The sequence below is a fragment of the Lentinula edodes genome (genome assembly GCF_021015755.1).
Source record: "Lentinula edodes strain Le(Bin) 0899 ss11 chromosome Unknown C8R40scaffold_33, whole genome shotgun sequence".
Classification (NCBI taxonomy): Eukaryota; Fungi; Basidiomycota; class Agaricomycetes; order Agaricales; family Omphalotaceae; genus Lentinula; species Lentinula edodes.
Window position 1 is genome coordinate 439,428 of NW_025764339.1, and position 20,854 is coordinate 460,281.

A 20,854-nucleotide genomic window follows, 5' to 3' on the forward strand; every position below is an offset into this window, starting at 1 on the left:
GACATTTGATCGAGATTTGTACTTAATGGGGCTGGTGCTAAGGAGTTTCGTATGCGTGTCGGGAGGTTGTCAGGATAGTCTTGGGGAGGTGCGTAGTACCCGTGGTCCTGTCTTGGGGAGGTGCACTACCTCGGGGATGTCTTGGAGAGGTGTAAGGAAGCATGTGGGATGGTGCTGGGATTGGTTGGTTGTGGTCAGGGCATGACAGAATTACATCTGACGAGGCTAAAGTGAGATTAGTTTTAGAATGGACGGTGGATCTTCAAAGTGCCATGGCATAATCTTGATAGGCAGGCAAAATACTAAACATGGAAATATTTTCATTAAGAAGTTGATACCGAATCGCAATGTCTATCCCATAGGTACATTTGTCCTTATTAATTTATGATTTAAGCTACTTTATCTAACAAGGAGCTTTGCAAAGGTTGTAAATTGATAGACCAAATTCCACTAGCTTGAAAACTTGTAAGTAGCTTCTTTGAACTTGTCTCAACTTGTTTAACTTAGACAAGTTACATATATAACTTTGAACAGAGTCCCAGTACAACTACATGATGTGGAAGTTATGTGGGCAATAAGTATTTTGAAATAATATAGCTTACAACTAGTTTTTTTCAGTTTTTTCTGCACCCAAAGTCCCCTATGCTTCATCTTCTGCCCAGGTATACAATGGTAGGTGCAGATGTGCTTGAGAGTCTGAAAAAACACTCCAATCTATTTGAAAGCCTTTGGTGAATAGATGTGGTAGGACAGGTGCTAAGTCCCTGGTATCGGATACACATAGCACAGATCCCTGCTCTTCTACAGAAGGCTTTCCTGTGAAATGGACAATAAAGTCACAATGATCCGACATGGAATTCAGTGCCATTGCAGTGTCAATGGAACGATGTTGAACATCTTTCCAATAGTGATAGTCTGTCTTGAGGTCATCATCAAGTAGACTGCCGAAGTGTCCAGAAATCAGACCAAACTCAGAATCCTGCAAGGCAGTTGTGGTATTCAAAACTGTAAGTGGCGGAATATTGCTGGAGTAGACCACAGCAGGATCATTGACCAATGCATCAACAGCCTGAAAAATACCATGCACGAGGAAAGTCCTAGGTGAAAGATGACCTGCAATTGACAAGTCACTATATTTCCAAGCAGAGATATGTTGATTAAGGACCGATAAATCAGTTTCCACAACCACCCATTTCGTATCATGTGGCTCCCCTAGCAGCTGAAAAGCAGATTGGAAAGGCAGTAGACCTGATAACATAGCGGCCAGATATTCTCCCATACCCTCCCCACCAGAGACAGATATATGACAACCTATGCTTTGAAGACACATAGCAAATGCCAACTGACTTCTGATCTCATTGTAACAAGGTAACCAATTGTACTGCATAAGCTTATCCAAATGCAGCTTGATTTCTGGATGATAATTGTCTTTGTATTGCAAACTACTTGAGGGGGCTCCAAACCAAATGCCGATCCGTGGCTTTAGAGATATTGGAGATGGTGGAGGGTTCAACCTAGCCTGCCTGAGATTGCTCAAGATCTGTGTATGATTCTGCACATGCCAAGCAGCTCTAATGGCGTGATGGTCTCTTCCTGTAAGTGTGACTTGACAGAAAGGTGCCACTAAGGAAGAGGAAACAGGTGTTTTCTCAAAGAACTTGATATAACTCTCACATAGAGCATGAAAATCACGTGGATTACATGCCGTGACAGCAAATATTGGCAAATTTCGAATGGGAAGTGAATGCGCTTTTGGAGCATATGAGCAGTCGGAAATAATAACATTTGCCAAAGTGCCAGACAACCCAAAAGAGGAAACGGAGCAAAATCTTGGCCATTTTGTTGGGGGGAGAGGAACAGCCCTAGAAGGAATGATGATACTATCAGGAAACTGCTCAATGACCGCATTTAAGGGCCCTGATATTGGTTGAGGGGGGATGATGTTATTTTGAAGACAAAGCAGGCATTTTAGGATACCTGGATTTAATGGTGTTAGTGTTTTTCAGTGATAATTGGTTGATTTAGAGCTCATGTATTAGCCTACCTGCTAGCCCTGCACACTCTTCAGTATGACCAATCACAGCCTTAGAAGATCCAATATACAGGACTCCATTTCTGGTGCTTCCTAGGACATCATTAATAGCTTCTAGCTCAATTGCATCTCCAAGCACAGTTCCAGTACCATGAGCTGGAATTTCAATCAGCGAGAATGTCAATTTTTTTAAATATGGCAAACAGTTACTCTACCTTCCAGGAGTTGTATATCATTTATACTACAATTTGCTGCTGTTAAAGCAGAGTTCAATAACCGCTTTTGAGCGACTGGATTAGGTGCGAAAAATCCCCGTGATTTCCCATCTTGAGAGACTACAGATGTCACTAAAGCTGCATAAGGGAGAGCACGAGCACTTTTCTGCCGTTGTATGACAATTGCGGCAGCACCCTCACTGGCCACAAAGCCATCTGCTGAACTCATAAATGGCTCACATATCCCACGAGGTGAGACCACTCCTAATGATGAGCGCATAAGTGCTGAGGTTGGATGATAATGTGTAGTGGTTGCAATCACAATCGCAGCTTCACAGTCTCCATTTTCAATAGCAAGGCGAGCTTGACTTCAATTAGAAAAAAAAGTACTCTTAAGGTGTTTTCCGTACCTTGATGAAGAGCGATTGCACTACTTGAACAAGCTGATTGAATCCCTATAGCAGGTCCAGTCAAATTGAGAAAGTAAGACAATCTAGCTCCAACAGCATGTGCTGCTGAGCCATGCAATACTGTGGGAAACTCTGTTCCTTGGTGAGCTATGTATGCAGTTGGAGAACACCCATGAAATGACATACCATCTTCAATTTCTTGAAGATTTTTCTCTGGCCAACCGGATTCATTTACAGATGTGAAGACACCCCAGCTCTTGCCACTAAGTGACTTTGGAGGGATTCCCGCATCTTCAATGGCTTGGTAGCCTAGCTGGAGAGCTATTCGAGCATTTGGACTCATGAGATAAGCCTCCGTTGGGGGGATGGAAAAAAATTGAGCAAATGATAGGACATTATCTGTCCATGCACCTCCCAACCACCCAGATGGATACATTTTTGATTCACGTGGGTGATTGTGTGGCCAGCGAGATGATGGTCTAATCTGGGAACAAGAGTTCCTGAATGCCCTAGGATTCATTAAGGCATCCCAAAATGAGTCCAGTGAATTGATTTCACCAGGAAAGCAACAAGAGGCCCCACTGATTACAATAGGTGCATGATCAGAGCTTTGTCCCATTATCAAATCACTCTGTTGTGGAACATAGGGGTCTTCTGATTCAAGTAAGTTGCAGAGTGCCTCTACATTGGTAACTTCATAAAGCCTTGATGGAAGGATATGAACATGGAACTCATCCATGAGAGCCTTGGATATTTGTATAGCAATAGTGGATGAGAATGGTAGGTTCATGAAGTCACTGGCAGGGTCTTCAATGACATCTTTGGGAACTGACAAGATTTGTGAAAGAATAGTGATTACTGTCCCGTAATGCTGTTGAGACTTAATCCTATCCTTTTCTGAGTGCGGGACATGCGACCGCAGCATGGAAGAAGAGAAAGCAGACAGTTTTGGGGGGGCTTTGGGTGGTGGAAAAATAAGTTGAATATTGGTCTCCCCTTCAGAAACATCTTTGAATAGATGTTTGAGCCTTTTTCGATTCAGGGTATATTTGGCTGTGAGTGGAAGATTTGCCACAGGATAGAACTTATCCTGTGCTACCCTTTTCCCATAGGGGTATTGCACATTTAAAGCAAGCAATTTCCTGTGTACAGCAGGCCATGTTGAGATTCCCCCAGTAAGCTGCACCAGTACTATCAAGACATTCCCACCCTGGTCTGCAAGTAGTGCGGATTTTTGCACTCCAGGAACTGTATCGAACTCCTTCTCTCGTTCAAGAGCCTCCACCTTGATACCAGAGGATAAGACTATCACATCATCTACACGGCCAAGATACCTTAAACCTGAGCAATGTTTATGAGTCAAGAGTTGCAATAAATAGCTGAGAGTTCACCTGATAGTGGGCCTAAGGCACTGACTAGCTCCTTGTTAGTTTGATGATTTGAGAGCTTTCTCTCAGTTTTATGGAAGTACAAATCACCAGTGTAATATAGTGTGACCAATGAAGTAGGCTCATACTGGAAACCAATGTTCTCTTTATAATCATACCCGGATGGTAAATACTTTGTGCATGCATGAACTTCTGATCAATGATATTATATTTGAGAAACATACCGGTCCACTGATCACAAGTTCACCAAAGTCGTCTGTTTCTGCTGATTTTTTCAGTGTACCTGAAAGTCCTTGAATAAGCTCCATTCCATTATCCCTTTGCTCAATAACATTGGTGAATCTGATGCAAATGGTTCCAACTGCTTCTGTAGCCCCTGAACAATCAAAGAGTGATATGTTGTTGCTGATAGCCCATTGAAAGACAGATTCTGAAGTTGCTGCCCCTCCAACCCCCAGGGAAGCCAGGGCTTGAAGAACTCCTATGTCATCAACGGTACAGATGGATGTCATATCCAAGAGTATTGCAGGCATGGTTGTGAAAGATGTTACGGGTGAGTGGTGTTTTAACCCATCCAATAGTGATCTTGCAAGGGCCGGGGTAGTTTTGCTTGAAATTAAAGAAGGATTAAAGAAAATATAACTTCCACCACTAGGAATGATGATTCCACTAAAATATATGAGCATGTTTCATACAAAATCATGGGGACCCATACCAAAAGGTGATGCAAAATTCAAAACAATGTGAAAGTGGCAGCCAACCAAGATGCCTTTTAGGCTTACCGCTATACTTTGAGCCACCAAGCATGAGTACTGTTTGGCATGAGGAGAGAAACAGCATTTCTTGTGTATATGAAACACACTTCAACCCTTCCCATGTCACAGCGGAGCTCGTAAATAATGTAAGAGCCGTGTATTTATTGGTAGGATCAGGTGAAATGAGAGTAGAATGAGATATTCCCGATTCTTTTAGCCACTGATGGCAGATATCAATGAGAGGCAAAAGCTGAGTTCGATAATGCATATAGAGGTTGGATGGTAAGATGGCAGCAATGTCAAGCACAAGTGGTTGCCAGATCATATATGAGGAATGTTCCGCCAAAGTGTTCTGTAAGCTTGGCATAAGGTTGTGCTCCACCAAGATTAGATCTGGTTTTGTGAGGTTGATCATCCCCGCCCACATGAACGGCTCTGCTGCAGTGCTCAAAGGAATTGAAGCTGATCCAGTGTACCACAGTGCCAATGTTACAAGAGGTAACATCACATTGTTACGGGTCAATAATGCCACCCGCAATCCTACTGATTTGTCCGCAGCTGTGAGTTGCTGAATCCTTTCAGGAACAAGGATGGAAATCAGGGTATAGGCCTCCCGGTATGTCAACGAGAGGTTCAAATCCTCAATCAAGAAGTCCGAGCTGGGTGCATGACATGCATGATGATACAAGATAGACAAGAGATTTGGCGAAGACATGGGGTACCAATTAGAAAGAAGAGTCACATTTAAGAGTTTTCACAATTATGTAAATCACCAAATTTCTAATGGTAGTACTTTTGATACGAATCTATGACAGGAGAAATCAAAAAATGATGCCAAAACATGACACCTGACTTTGAGGACTCAATAAGTTTGCTGATACTTGTGTTAAGGTACTCTTGGGAACATGTCATATTTTTTCAGTAGGGACCTGGTCATGTGGCAGTAGTAGTGTACTCGGAGGATCCCAGATCACTGCGGCGATGAGATCATTGTTTCACCCCAAAAAGGTCGAATCATTGAGTTTACAGTGCATATGACTCCTCTATCTGGCTTGTTTCATATGTTGCATGAGGTTCAAGATTGATTCCATCACATGAGAGTCAGAATTTTTAGACCAAAAAGGAATTCCAACAAACAGAGGAAAGATTACACAAACTGCCTGAAGGTGAAATTTGTCTCAAAGTACCTAGCAGATATGTGTGACTCTATCTTCAAGCATCCACTCATGATGTGAATTGGGGGATTTGGAAGCACTCTGTCTCCAGTTCTGATGCAGTGCAAATGTCATTCAAGTTGAAAACATCATGTAGTGATTTCCTTCAAAGCGCTCATTGCTGGCAAAAGGATACATCCTTAGTAACTCTGCCAGATGAGCTAAAGGGCCACTATGCAATATTGATGCTTTCCAACAATCAAAATGATTGTTTATGATAATGACTCAGAGTGATGGGGGAATATTGATGCTTCCCAACAACCATCGAGGGCAATGCTACTTGTTATCTCAAAGTATGCTAGAAATGGTTTTCTTTTCACCGGTTAAGTGAAATATTTGGTCATCTGTGGTGATTATGTGGTAGTTCTCAGTGGTGCGTATATAAACAGATCCAAGATTTTTCCCCCATTTACATGATCAGATAGTGCATCAGAGCAGGACCATTGGCCAGTCTCAAGTTCGGCTGAAATACAATGCTTTAGGACTTATTTCATCAAGGACAAATCAATCAATTACATTACATATTCCCAATACAATGGCTTCCCGCTGCAATCTGGCGTTTCACAGGGAGAAAGCATGTTGCTCTTCCTGTAACGCACATCAAAAAGATACTCAAATCGAATAACTACATATTTACAAAGAAAAATATTACCAAACAATCACTCATATTCAACATTACAACGTATCCTCTGCATCAGAAAAAAAGCGGGCCAATGTGGAGACCACATGCAATGCTTTCAAAGGCCCTTTCACATCACTGATGTCCTTATCTGGTTCAAAATCTTGTGTTGGGAGCATCATGGATGCCATGAAAGAAACCGAAACAAGCCGCCTATATTATCCTGTGATGGGTGGCTAGTAATTGTATTCTCAATGACTGATGATCGGGGTACTAATTATGAGTTTGGACAATATCTTATTGGTGTTTACTCTTAGCATATCTTCCAGAATCGAGAAACCATCATGAATGGCATGCTCCCTACAGGCTGTTAAAAGCCATATTGTAGCGGGAAGCTGTTTCTGATATATAGGTCCTGATGTTTCCTTTTGATGTTGATGTCATTAAATATACCCTGATGTCAGTATTTCCCTGCAAATATTCACTCTGTTAGTGTATTGTATCTTCCAGCTGAGCTTTGACATGAGAAACTGTCATGAGTGACATGCTCTCAAAGGCCATATTGCAGCGGAAAGGCGTATTCTCTACCTGTCAAAGGCCATATTGCAATGGAGAGCTGTCACATCTCTTCTGATATGCAGGTCCTGATGTTTTTTTTTTGATGCTGATATTATTGAACATACCCCGATCAACTGATGATCTGTCAATAAATTTTCCAATGATCTATGTCTGTGATACAGTAAGAGACATTTCCATCAAGAGTATAGTATTGCAGTAAGACTTTCCCCGCTGCCACACATCATATGCAATCTTCTATCGTGGCGGAAGTATGTGAAAATTTCACAAGATACTCAAAGGGAAGGATGTGCGTCACAAGATACAGAGAGTTATCAAGCTGTTACTGGAGCAGATCTTCCATGTGTTTGGAATTTTAGGCGGTGTAAGATATATTTGTCAAGCATAAAGACCTGAATGAGATTTGAATCAAGTTACATCTAAGTTTCCACTATGTCGAGCCTACCTAATGCTGAAACCCCGCTTGCATATCTTCAACCAACATTAGCCAGTCAATTTGAAGTTTCTCGCTATCTTCTAGTTGCTACATGTGGAGTGAGTAGTATCCACACTATTTCTTACTTATGTTCACCATAAAACCAGATGTTTTCCTGGGATATTCTGCTCAATTTGCGGAATGACTACCGGTTAGTTTCTAAGCATGCACTGCGCCTCCCTACATTGGTGTACTTCATATCAAGGTGAAGGCTTGAGTGCTTTGTCTATAACATATAACTCAAAGCAATTTTGCTCTAGGATTGCAGCTTTTGCATACATCATCACTGGGACAGTTTTCACAAGTGAGCTTATGCTTACCTTACAACTCATAACTGTATTGAGCATGGATAATGGTAGTTGGTGCTGTGGGAAATTGCCAAGCATTACAGGTTGCAATTGGTTGTTGCTTTGCAGTTGCTGTTCCAGCAACTTCGCTCCTTTTCTTCCTTAGAGTAAGAGCCATATTCAATGGTGACACAGTTGCAGTGATATTTTTTGGTTCCCTTTGGCTCGCAACACTTGGAGGCTCAATCACTGTCCCTTTTGCCATTAACGGTGCTCATATCGGCCCAACCAATCACTGTATTAACACTGGTGTCAAGCCATTCAGCTCTGTTGGAATCATTATATCCACAGTCAATGATACACTGATTTTCATTGCTATCTCGTGGCGTCTGTTGCAAGCAACCACATATGATGACTCTTGGAAAGGTCGTTTGAGATCATTCATCAAGGGGAAAGGTCTTCCAGCATTCTCTCAATCTCTTCTACAAAGTGGGCAGGAGTACTATCTGTTTGTGAATTTCTATTTGCACTCTGGATACAATCACTGAACTCTCATAGTGTTACAGTGGGAGGGAATATCCTTACCATGGGGATGATTTTGGCCCCAGCATCTCTTCCAGCAGTTTTTCATGCAATGTTCACAGTACCTAATATTGCTATTGGGAACTCCATGGCCTGCAGAGTTTTCCGGGATATCAAATTTGGACATATCAATGCTACATCCACACTGGGAAGTACCACCCAAAACAGGAATACTCTTCCCTCATTTGTGGCTGCTCATTCTCCCCCAGCTCAGCAAAATCATGGAATAAATAAGTGGCTTCACGGTAGCCCGGGATTATCCTCTGACATAGAATCTTTTCCAACTTACAATGGGGTACCTGTACACAGCGAGCCCATCCAAAGTCTCAAGTCTACCCAGAGTGTCACTGGTGAGGACATTCCCATGGCAGTTATCTTGACTTAAAACATGCAATAAGTAAGTGATCAATTTTAATCAATGAATGCATGACATGGTTCACATTAGGTCAAGCTTACGTACTTATTGTCTTGTACATAAGACATATCATGTTCTTTTGTACAACCCAATGCTAAATTATGTCTCTACATTAGTCTTTGGGTGTGTTGATGAGATCCATAGAGTGCTAATATACTAAGTTTTTGGAAGTTGCCTGTTTATGGATGTTTTCTTGTATATGATATCCTGATAGTGTGGCTTTTACCTGTAAATCTTATATATTCAGCTGAGGGCTGAGAGCAGATTCTAGTGCCGAAAGCACCAGAAGCAGTATTCTTCGAGTGCTTTTGCTACTGAGAAATTGTTAAGATCATGTACACCGTGTAACCGTGCCAGAGGCCACAAGGTGTCTAAGAGCGGAGGGTTGAATGGGACAGTAGTGAAGTTATTAACAACACCGCCGTTATGCCGTCAGTCCCCAGAGATCGAGAATAGAGAAGGTGAGAACCAGGAGCAGCCAAGTCGGAATGGCAGTAACGCCGACGACGGGGAGCAAACCAAAGAACTTATAAGTCCTAAGGTCAGAGTAAGGAGGACTTCAAGGCGATGAGCCTGAAGACTTAAAAGCGAGAGACGAAGATCTAATGATCTAAGTTAGAGAGGACGATCTACGTTGATAATTAAACTGAGGAACTACAGTATCATACAGGCAGTATTTATATCTACGGATCGGTGCATCAGTGTGGAGTGCCAGACTAACTACTAGGAGCTATATGTGTAGTACCTGCAGGGTAGAGAAAAAGACAATAAGGAGAGACTAGAATGAATGGGTATGTGTAGTGAGAAAGAACAATAAGAAGAAGATTACAATAAACGGCAGATCTCGGAATACCGAGCAGCGGAGCGGGGCACCGAGGCATGGGCTTGACAGAAATGCTCTGAACTGCTTTTGGACCCTTCACCAAAAATGCAGATTTTCCAGATGTTTATATATGTGAACAAAAGAACTTGTTTCATTAAATTGTTAACCCTGTCTCCATTCAATCAAGCTCATAGTGAAATGAAGAATTTGTCCTTATGGATGTCAGTTTCACTGAGTTTGCTTCTGAAGCTTTCCTGTATTAAGTGAAAAGTAGCTGAGAGAATTTCCCAGCAGTGAGAACACCCAGAGCATACAGCTTACGGTATTCTCAGTGCTAGGATCTGCTCTCAGTTTAGTCAAACTTCTAGGGTTTCCAGATGCTTTTTGCTTTTAAGAACCCTCAAATCAGACCACTGGGACATCACATTAGTGTAGAGTCTGGTACAACATCACAGTTAGTACTACAATATATGTTGGCTATGCTTATTTTTTGCTATGCAATACACTTGAAACCCACTGCTTTGCATGCAGGTGTCTTGACTAAGGTATATCCTAGGTGGTCTTTGTGGTCCTCATAACTAGGTTGACCTAGATAGCTTAAAAACATACTTACTACAGATCCACAAATTCCTCTTGCATTTATAAATGTAGGTATACTCAGCATCCTTCAACAAATAATTAAACAATGTAGTTTCTGTCAACAGATTTATGTCAGTTTTACCAACTCTATGAATACGGTTCTTTTGACGAGGTGTGCAGCTTTTCACTCTGTAATGGCATCCTCCTCAATAGGATGAGTGCACTGGTTGTTAATACTGCATTAAATGCAAATAGGAACCAGAATCCGGCGGCTCTTCCTTCAAAGCTTGTTGGTCCTCCATGATTTTTCTCAACACTTGTTTGAATAGCTGTAATGATTGCAGCACCTGCAGCAGAGCCCAGTTGCAGTGCACACATGAAGATTGCTCCGACAACTCCTGCAACATTTGGAGGTGTTACAGCAAATATAGCAATACTTGGGAGGGGAAAGCCAAACACAATAGTCAGGCAGATGTAGTACATAGAGATGTTAGCAATCTTACTTTGTGGTTGCAAAAACTATAGTCATTCCCGTTGTGCCAATGAAGAAACCAGGAAATGCAAACCGCCAAAATTGTTCTTTGGAATCAGCAAAAGGGAACAGAGATGTTCCTACAAGGACCAAAACATCCCCAATCAAAATGACCTGTGTGAATGGCAATTTTTGCTGCAAAATTGAGGCAATCCCCATGACTGGAAAGGACATCAAACCCAAAGGAAGGCTAGAATAATCTGAGTGTATTGCAAATATGATAGTTTTCAACAACGTACAATCTAATTGCAACATTGATTGTGGACCACTGGAAGACCTCTTGATAATACCAGGAAAAAAGGAGCTGTACCGAAGCCCACCACATGAATGGCTGTAGTCCAATAGCTGTCAGAATTGGAAAATTAGGGTGTCGCCAAATAGACAGTGGCCTAATTTATACTCTCAGCATAGAAAGTGATGTGTGAATACAAACTTTACACTGAAGCAAGTTCCTCTGGCAAGTATCTTTCCCATAAGGCAAAAACAACAATGAGAAGCCCTGAGGCTACCAGTGGAATCAGTGTTCGAGGAGAGGGCCAGCCGGAAATTGATCCTGATGTTACAGCAAAGACAAACAGTACCAGAGCAACTTGGTCCTGCAATGAGAGTCATGTCCTAATGTAGAGATTGGTTTAACACCAACCAGTCAATATTCCTATTCCTGGAATATCCAAACGTTGGAACTGACTATACTGATTAACAGCGGATCGATATTGCACTCTTGAGGATGGTAGCAGAACCAAAACCAGAGTTGCAATCACTGCACTCAATATAGCTGCTAAATACAGAATCCAAGGCCAAGATGCAAAGGTGACAAGACTGGCTCCAATAATTAAACCAAATACTATGAAATTGATTACATATTAGTGACAGAGTAATGGGCCTTGCAAGTAACTACACACCATTTCCAATGGCTGCGCCAGCTGCAAAAGCAGCAAGTGCCCGAGATTGAGGCACAGGATCAGGAAACATGGAAATGACCAATGCCATAGCTGATGGTATGTTTAGTGCAGCACCTACAAAGAGGTCATCAATGCATTCATGAAAGTCTCAGAAGAGATTACCCAGTCCCATGAATGCTCTAAGAACCATCAGTGGTATCTCAGTCCGTACAAATCCCGCACCCAATGAGCAAAATGACATGAGTAGCATTCCTGAAACAAAGACATAGGCTGTTTACAATGCATTAAGCAATATGAAAAACATTTCTGGGAGACATCATACTAGGGTTGTAAACATCGCTAAGGCGACCACTCTGATAAATCATGAGAATTGAAACAACTTGTGAACCACATATAGTACTTACACTCAAAAGGAACGCCGCAAATGTCAGTTGATATGCACTGATAAGCCAAACTGAATCACTATTGTCAATGTGCAATTGGGAAGCAATTGGAGGTATTGCCGCAAAAAAAGAGGAGTTATTGAAAGCATCCAGGAATTGGGTGAAGCAGAGCACAATGAGGAGCACCACCCTCAAGGCTTTAGGTTGATTAGCAAGGGCATTCAAGGGATTAGAAGATGTGTTGGCTGACATGCTACTTTTTTTATGAGACATGCATCCGTTTGGAAAAACACACATTTGACACTCTGCTTATATACAAAGAGCCCCGAGTATCGGGCAACCCACACCAAGGGTTTGGGCACCAATCAAACAATACATACATGACACACATACACATGATCAACACTACAAAAAATTAATTCTTTGTTCCTGCTTGGTCCAATGATTCCGATTAGCTCGACAAATTTTGTCTTAACATGAATATAACATCACAGGTGAAGGAAGCAAGTGGGCAGAGCAGAACAACGCCCTGAGCGTAAGTGAGCCGTTGGATGCGCATCGCACGGGTTACTGCTAGTAGAAAACAAAGAATCATTTCTGATGTTGATCATACCGTGTCTTAATTTACCTTGGTTTGTGAAAAGGTGTGTCACCTAGTTCAGTCAAGCATAGCTTATGCATTGAAATGTCCTTTTGCCTCCTCTAAACAGCTCTCATTGCCCTAAACCATATATTTGGACGGCACATCATCGCCCCTATGGTGAATTATAACAAGCAAGAACCGGACCTTTCAACGCTGCGGCAGTCCCCGATTTCAAAAATGAATATTTGATTGAATGACCTCAAAGATATCAGTGCAATACCTCAGAGGATCATGAAAGAGCTGAAGCAAGATAAAAGTGCACTTCAGGAAGGGATAATAGGTCAAGTATAAGCAAGTACATCCACGTACATCAATAAATACATCATGACCTTTGTTGCGCTAGAGGTGGGGGTCAAATTCTACTTCAGAGCGCGTTCTCAGAGTTGTAATGCATCAGAAAACCTGGAAGGCACTGCGTGTCATTTTACCCATGACTTTTGATCATGATTTGATCGTGATTTGATGCATACAACTTCCGCTTTCAGAGTGGGTGATTCCATTTCATTTTGATCTGACTTCCAGATCAATCATCATGGATGTCTTGTGTGAATAATGTAATATGATCAACCAATTGAATCTCTCTCCATTGGATTGTACACAGATCTCGGATTATTGCTGAGACCCATATTGTTCAGCACATCAACATCCCACCATTATTACCCAATTCCTTATCTATGTGAGTTAGCTATTTTTGGTAGTAGAACATGCCGCTCTTTCTGGGTCAATGGCACTGCATGAGTGCTGCTCATATGTGTATCACAAGGTAAATGTTTCATGTTTTCTTTCTTCATAAGGTTGCAGGTTTTACAGTGGAAGTCTCTGCTTTAGTTTTGCAAGCCTCAATGGTAGTGAAATGAGATTCCTGGTATATTTCAAGCATGAGTGAACACGGATGTGTGAATTTCATTTGCTATGTCACCACTGTCAATTGCCAGCACAAAAGCAATGAAATCAGCCTCCAAGAGTTACTTTCAATACTCTGACTGCTATCATGATCATCTGGGTTTTGCAGTGTATAGTATTGGAATCACTTAATCTTCATGGACCCATTTGAACCTCATATAAATTTCCCCAAATATAATCTTTGCTGTGAGATAGGTTTCTATACCTCAAGAATGTCTTTATATCCTGACAGCACTAATGATTATTGTTGTATAACTACTGTGTCCTAAACTGTGCAATTGAAAAATCAGACAATGAAGATACTATCACTAAATTCCAGTTCTGATGCCTATATAAACTTGCATACAATTATGGGCACCAACCTGTAAGTCTTTCACTTGGACAATGGAGTAATTGTTGTTCTAGTAGAATAATTATGTACCACAAATCTAAAGCTCACGCAATTTTCCGGATATAGTATATAGCAATGAATGATTTATGAGAAACAAGTGTCAGTTCCAAACTGGAGCCATCCAAAGGTAAATATTTCGAATCATATAGTCACTTAAGTATGCAAGGTCCGGTGGACATACTCATATCAATCAATAGCTGAAGTTATTTGTGACTTCATATTCATATATAGGTAAAGATAGTATAGTTCATATGAGGATCTGCATTTGTACTGGTCAAAGTGTAAAATACAACATTTACAAGTAACCAGAATACTGTCAGGAGTACCTGAGAGGCTAGATGAAAAGTAGAGAAATTCCTCAAGTTAAACTGCTATTCACCTTGTAGAGCCATTAACTTGGCCGCTTCGAAGTAAAAAAGTTCCTTTTATGGCCACCTCCGACGTACAAAAGGTAATAAACTCCAATTTTGAATGGGACGTAGGAATCTTCATACTTTCACAAGTCCCAACTGTCCTCGTTCTAGTCTAACAACATAGCCATTGAGAACCTCAGAAGTGAAGCTTTCCGGACTAGTATCATTTCTGAGAATCTTCAATGCATTGATCCTCCTCAATACAGCTTTAGCATCACCATCATCTGCCTCAATGACCTTGTCAAGCTCATCAGGGCCCATAACAGGACCTGAGAGTAGGGTGAGCTCTGCATTTCGCCTGTGTACTTCATTGTACTGTTCATGGCTTGTGGGTGTAAAGAGATTACGTGTGAAGTCAATCAGAGTTGACAGCTGACTGTCTGTGAGTGTTGAGGTTGTATCACTCTCCCCTTGATAAACTGAACTAATGTCAACCAATGAAGTCAGTGATGATCCATGGAGTCAAACTAACCTGGTCGAAAGAGATTGAAAGCTGTTTCAAAATGGCTATGGTTGATATCTCCAACTATGGCTCTATTTCCACCACCATGTTGCATTTGTTTGTAGGCACTTAGAACTATCAAAAGGAACCTACAGCCCAAATTCAATGTTATTCTTGTATTGCACTCAATGTACTGACCTTGTTTGACAGACCCCAACCTTTGCATCATGCCATGCTTGTGCTTCCAGCTCTGTTACTTGCCCCTTCATTGAACCAAGTATCGTGCTGACTGCGGACAGTGCTCCGGTCATTGCAGAGTGAACACCAGATGAGAACAATGGGTCAACAAATGCTGAGATATTTTCAATAACATTAAGGAATGGCAATAGCACAAACATGTGGTTGCATTCACCTGCAGCATCACCGATAATTCGATAATGATCTCCGGAGTAGGAGGTAGCATGATAACTATAATCTGATGTCATCTTAATGCTTCCATTAACAAAATACCCCTTTGTTCCTATCAAAGCTTGAACTCCTGGAGCCAGTTTTAACTGCTGAAAGTAGTGATTTTTCAAGCTATTGAGCTGACCAAGCCTCTTTGACTTTGAGGTCTCCTCATGCATTACAACCCCGATCGAGGTCATTCCGTTATGCAAAGGAATTAACCATGCCCATCCAAGCTTATCTGTAGAAATTCATTCAACAAGAGCCAAGAAACATTGGGTAGAACTATCTTGACCTGTGAGGCATTCAAACCAGGGTGCATTTGATCGTGGCCCACCTTCATTGAATGCAGTCACATTCTTCCAATAACCATAAAGTGCAACGTTACACAATCCCTCACGAAAGATCCGGTTTCTGAGATATTTTGTACTCAGTATGCCTTCCCTGCCTGAAGCATCAATGAGCCAATCAAAAGTGATCTTTCCAGTACGTCCTGACTTGTGAGTCCATGTGGCTGAAACCGGACGAGATGAATGAGCTTCCATGGGTTGGAAGTATACCTCATTCACCCGAGTCTCCTCAAACACAAGGACACCCTGGGAAGCAGCATGCTGCAACATGATTTCATCAGCTTCGGCTCGGAGCTAAATGCATGCCTCAACTAAGTCCCTTCATCAGTTTTATCTGTGTTACTTACTACATTCCATGTTGTCCGATCAGGACCAAGGATATTGAAATCAGTGTCTGTTGTCAGATGAACAGATTAACCTGCCTAAAAGGTCACAATAGTGGTGCACGTACAACACTCCCTTTCACCCTGGACAAACTTGAATGCTGCACCAGGCTACAGAAAGTTATTTTGCACATTTGTAGTCAAAATTATGCTACTACTTGCCTTGTGCACAAAGCCTCGACGGTCATATTCATGCTCCAAATCAATGAAACGGAGATAATGCCGCATTGACGGCAGCATACTCTCTCCAACATGCTCTCTGCCAGCCAGTGTGAGCTATAAGCATTGGTGTCAGCAATAAGCAGACGTGCCTTGGGTGCTTGGCAGCCTCCAGCAGCGCTACATTGATTCCTTCACGAGCAAGAAGTGTGGATGCATAACTTCCCCCAGGTCCACCGCCAATGACCAACACTGTTGTGTGCTAAGATATTAGGAATAAGCTATACTCAGTGTATGGAAGGAGGAGCTATTATACCATTTGTGAATCCATGGTAATAACTGGCTAATGCAGCAACTGGGCTGAAAACAAAGGTATCGACGGTATATATACTCAAATGAACTCCTCAAAAGATTAATGAAGTTAATTAATAATCCAACACTGACACTATTCAGTCAGGTGTCTGGTATGATATGATGAGTACACTGGCAATTATTTTTGGCAAAGGAAAGTTGCAATTATGTCGCAGTGAATGACATAGGTAGGTAACACATTTAATTCATGGTTTTATTCATCCCACGACTGTCACGGATGATTCTCACACATGATGCTCACTAGATTGGGGCAGTCCTTTTGATTCGCCATAGCTTTTGCAGCCTTATGTTTTAAATCATAACTTCTGTCATGCAATGAGTAATGATCATGGGCTTAGCTTGTACCCTTCAGATTGCCGCAAAACATTTGATTCATTTAGGTCAAGAATCATCAGACTTTTAAGATGGCACCTGATATATCAACCAACATTACTCATGCCACTGTTCTGCTACATTTTGGGTACAAAGGGAATTGTACCGACAAAGGAAATCAGAAATATAAGTTAGCGGATTGGTACCAAACAACAGCTAGATGTCTCAGAAACATCAGTCTTTTCAGTTCCTAGGTACCGCTGGCTGTGATTGGAGAAGGGAACTGTTTGATGTCAAAATATATCCATTTGATTATTCCCACCTCCAATGATGGTCCCATGGATTACCCATGGAGACATGATATAGCATTTTCATCAGACAGAGAAAGCCTTATATAAAAATCTCCCTTGGAGTGATCCAGTGGAAAAATGCAAAGGAGATTGAATGAAATGTCTCAATAGCATAGAAATAATGAAAAATATATCAATACATCTGAGGAATGGTTGCTTAGATAATTTGGAACAAGATTTTATCAGTCCATCTGAATTAGGAATCATTTCTTAGTGTGTTGAAATATGAAAACTATCCTTATACATTTCTATTACTGCTATGTTACTTTCCTGAGTTTTTTTCCTGCTCACAGTTGGTTGTACTCTTTGATTTTGTTGAACATTGATTTGACTGGAAAGAGTAGCAAAGCGTCATCAATGTTTTACTCTACCAGCATTTCTTGAAGACTTGCTATTGCAGTAGGTACAGTGCAATGACCCACCTTTGCATATCTAGGGCTTGAAAATAATCTGGACCAGGATATGTGTAGAATATTGAGTAATCAGATTTGGGTTCCATAGAGCAATACAGGTTTTGCAGATATACCTAATAGCAATCCTTGACATTTTTCTGTTTGGATTATATGACAATACACCATCCAAAGTATTGATTGCAATCTCATATCATGTTTTATTTTCAGAATAACAGGGAGAATTTCGCTCAAATAATATTGACATATTACATAGCAGGATAGTCAGCAAGATATTTTGGTCATGTCTGTAGTGTTGGGAAATAAACGGATAGGATCTGATTTGTTGTTCTATGAATTGACAAAGTATCCATGATAAGTAACCCAGAAGCCAAGTGGCTGCCATGACTAGCCCACATTCAAGCTAAACAGCATTGGTTTTCATACTGTTTCGGCAGCTCCTGTATTTCACAAACTAATATCCTCTTAACACTTAATTAAATAACATATTTGTATCAGGTTCTCACCATCTGCTGAGGTAAATACAATGAAGCAGATATATCTGACACCACACAATATAGGCAAATAGTGAAATTAAGTTCAGTTACCTGTCCCACATATCTTGTTGAAGTATCCTGAAACTCCCTCAGGCTCTTTGAAAATACCACCAATGAATGAATCGGGACGGATGATGACCACTACCAGGCCTTGTGTTCCATCTACCAGATATGCAGCATGTGCATGACCTTCACTGTCATGCAATACACCCATTTTTTCATTCTCCATCCCATGTTCCGAATTGTTGATGATGGCAAAGACTTGGATGGGAATGATGTATCTTTCTTCTAGGACATTTGCAACTGCTTGAGCCTCTTTGTAATTATTGCCGAATATCAAGACAGTATGGAGGTTGTGCCTCAAAAGGTCCATCAAAGATGTTACCTGGCCTCCCTGTATAATCCCAGGTGCTTCTGGAGCACGGTCTCCAGCATTCAGAGTTCCTGAGCCTTCATAGCCAGTGTATGCATGGGCCAAGGCTGTCTGGCTGTCTGGTGAGCTAGCATCCCGTTCATCATACACAATGCTTGAAAACCGGTAGTTAATCCCATACATCTCCAATGCTGTGTTCCTCCAGCGGAACCATCCAGACTTAGTACTGTCCTCTGAATCTCCTTTGGCTACCTCAGGGGAGTCTGTGATGAGTTTATCAGCCACAGTGTGGGTGTAAAGCTGAGTAGTTGCATAAATCATTTGTGCAATGACTGGTATCCTTTCTTCATTATAACTTGAAAGAAATGAGAAAGGTGCTATATTCTTGAGCACAAGGGCAAGTTTCCAGGTTAAGTTTGACTAAAAAAGTATTCAATAGAAGAAGCCAATTGAAATAGAAACTACTTACAGCATCCTGAACACTACAGTTCATTCCTTGACCTCCAGTTGGGGAATGGACATGAGCAGAGTCTAGGTGATAAATTATGAAAAGTACCAACAAGCACCACAAACCATCCATTTGCTTACCGCCTACAAGAAAGACACGTCCCTCTTGCAACTTGTTCACCATGCGCATATTAGGTCTAGGATCAAAAGATGGGACTTTTGCATTTTGTTAAGTATCAGAAACCATACTTGAAGTAAGACAACCAAGAGAAGGAGCCAAAGGTAAGCTCATTTCGCCCTGTTTCAGTCTTAATGAATTCTATTGCCTTTTCAGGAGCTGCGAGATTCGTCGGATCAAAGTTCTGGCCAGTGATACCAATACCAAATTTGTTTCCACTTGGGCTCAATGGACGAGCCATGATACTTAACAAGTTATAGTCAACAATATTAAAAACTTTGCAGAAATTCTGATTCAGCACATACGTGAATTGACCAGGCTTTCCCCAGATATGCCAAAACTATCATATAATGAGCAACTTATCTTCACACATAGTACAAGACTTACATCACTTCCCAATCCGTTGATTTCAATATCACCCCAGACCATACCATCAGCATCGCGTGTCTGGCCTTCAAATGTTAATCCTAGTAATTTTCTTGTTGCTCCTATTTTAAAAGGAAGGTCACTCCATGGTCCAATGTTCACATTTGTTGATGCTATCAACATACCTCGTGCACCATCAGCACCTATACAATAATGGGCTGTAACAAGTTCCGTAGCTTCAGTGGGCTCTCCATGATTGTGAACAGCAAGTGTTGCAGCAACAGTATCAGTGTTCTGGGAGATAGCCACAAGCCCCTTGTGAAGCTCTACTGAGATTCCATACTTCCTGAGGTTATCACGCAATATCTCCTCCAAGGTCTCTTGACTGAGACATGCTCCATTGGCCTAAATTTGCCCCATTAGTGTACCTTATGAGAATAGACAATACCACGTACAAATGGTCGATCTGCCCAAACTTCACCCTTTTCATAGAGGTCCCACGTTTTGACGGGAATGGTACCTCCTGGCAGTTTATATGCACGCATGGTAGGAATTGGTGTAGATGCCTCCAGGATCTCATCCACAATGCCAAGTGTTTTGAAGAGCTCAAATGTCCGGGGCTATGGACAAAATGTGATTAACTCTCAGAGGATAGGATCGAGGTTATACATACCTGGACTCCAAAACCACGTGAACCCACATGGTAACGGTCAGCTGTTGTATCATCACCTTCTCGTCATTCGGTTCCATTTCCGAGCCTTTGCCTTTTTTGGTATCGACCGCCATCTCCCTTCACTTATCTTTCTCTTCGACTTCAGATCATCTGCAAAACCTGTATGTTCGGCTAAATAGCCGAAAGCAGCTCAGAGCACTTGGGAGCACTTCCCAGCAGTGAAAGCACCCAGAGCAGGCTTTGATTTTTGCTTTGGGTGCTTTCATTGCTGGAGAGCGCTCTCCAGCTAGTATCCTTGCTCTGGCGAGTATACATGTTTTGCAGATGATGACTTCTCCTTTACTTCCGTTTATTCTATCGACTTCTAAAATGACTTCATTATTCTTTCTAGCCAGTTCTGTGAGGTTCTACGGAGCCCTTATGACTCTGCGGAATTTCACAACAGACCTTTATTTGTGTACTAAAGTCCTATCTTCTTATCTCTGGCGGATTTCTACGGTACCGACACTAGATAGCCCA

General features: G+C 41.6%; 5 protein-coding genes across 5 annotated transcripts; 1 reads left to right on the forward strand and 4 right to left on the reverse strand.

The window, feature by feature from the left end:
• Positions 1-640: 640 nt before the first annotated feature.
• C8R40DRAFT_1053199 (polyketide synthetase) lies at positions 641-5,518 on the reverse strand (the record flags this gene model as incomplete). Its single annotated transcript, XM_046224826.1, has 8 exons — positions 641-1,977; positions 2,045-2,188; positions 2,248-2,610; positions 2,658-2,795; positions 2,844-3,998; positions 4,049-4,217; positions 4,270-4,714; positions 4,761-5,518. Coding segments are annotated over 8 exons (4,509 nt in total), but the record flags the coding sequence as incomplete, so codon positions are not given.
• A 2,123-nt stretch (positions 5,519-7,641) lies between these two features.
• Positions 7,642-8,938, forward strand: C8R40DRAFT_1205207 (uncharacterized protein; the record flags this gene model as incomplete). The annotated part of the gene is made up of 5 exons (XM_046233151.1): positions 7,642-7,743; positions 7,792-7,889; positions 7,945-7,988; positions 8,044-8,479; positions 8,530-8,938. 5 exons carry the CDS (start codon positions 7,642-7,644, stop codon positions 8,936-8,938), a joined length of 1,089 nt encoding a protein of 362 aa, XP_046083313.1.
• A 1,579-nt stretch (positions 8,939-10,517) lies between these two features.
• C8R40DRAFT_1255769 (MFS general substrate transporter) lies at positions 10,518-12,458 on the reverse strand (the record flags this gene model as incomplete). Its single annotated transcript, XM_046233761.1, has 9 exons — positions 12,209-12,458; positions 12,127-12,157; positions 11,967-12,074; positions 11,805-11,918; positions 11,546-11,746; positions 11,341-11,491; positions 11,142-11,291; positions 10,874-11,092; positions 10,518-10,806 (listed from the first exon to the last, which is right to left on the reverse strand). The coding sequence occupies exons 1-9, from the start codon at positions 12,437-12,439 to the stop codon at positions 10,518-10,520; spliced, it is 1,494 nt and encodes a 497-aa protein (XP_046083314.1). The 5' UTR covers positions 12,440-12,458.
• Positions 12,459-14,612: 2,154 nt separating this feature from the next.
• Positions 14,613-16,649, reverse strand: C8R40DRAFT_1173959 (FAD/NAD-binding domain-containing protein; the record flags this gene model as incomplete). The annotated part of the gene is made up of 10 exons (XM_046232100.1): positions 14,613-14,956; positions 15,010-15,128; positions 15,178-15,331; positions 15,392-15,667; positions 15,722-16,070; positions 16,124-16,170; positions 16,228-16,270; positions 16,331-16,435; positions 16,467-16,580; positions 16,635-16,649. 10 exons carry the CDS (start codon positions 16,647-16,649, stop codon positions 14,613-14,615), a joined length of 1,566 nt encoding a protein of 521 aa, XP_046083315.1.
• Positions 16,650-18,341: 1,692 nt separating this feature from the next.
• C8R40DRAFT_1053172 (FAD binding domain-containing protein) lies at positions 18,342-20,279 on the reverse strand (the record flags this gene model as incomplete). The annotated part of the gene is made up of 9 exons (XM_046224823.1): positions 18,342-18,902; positions 18,957-19,091; positions 19,141-19,202; positions 19,260-19,315; positions 19,368-19,541; positions 19,602-19,636; positions 19,684-19,784; positions 19,848-20,067; positions 20,118-20,279. Coding segments are annotated over 9 exons (1,506 nt in total), but the record flags the coding sequence as incomplete, so codon positions are not given.
• Between the last annotated feature and the right edge of the window lie 575 nt (positions 20,280-20,854).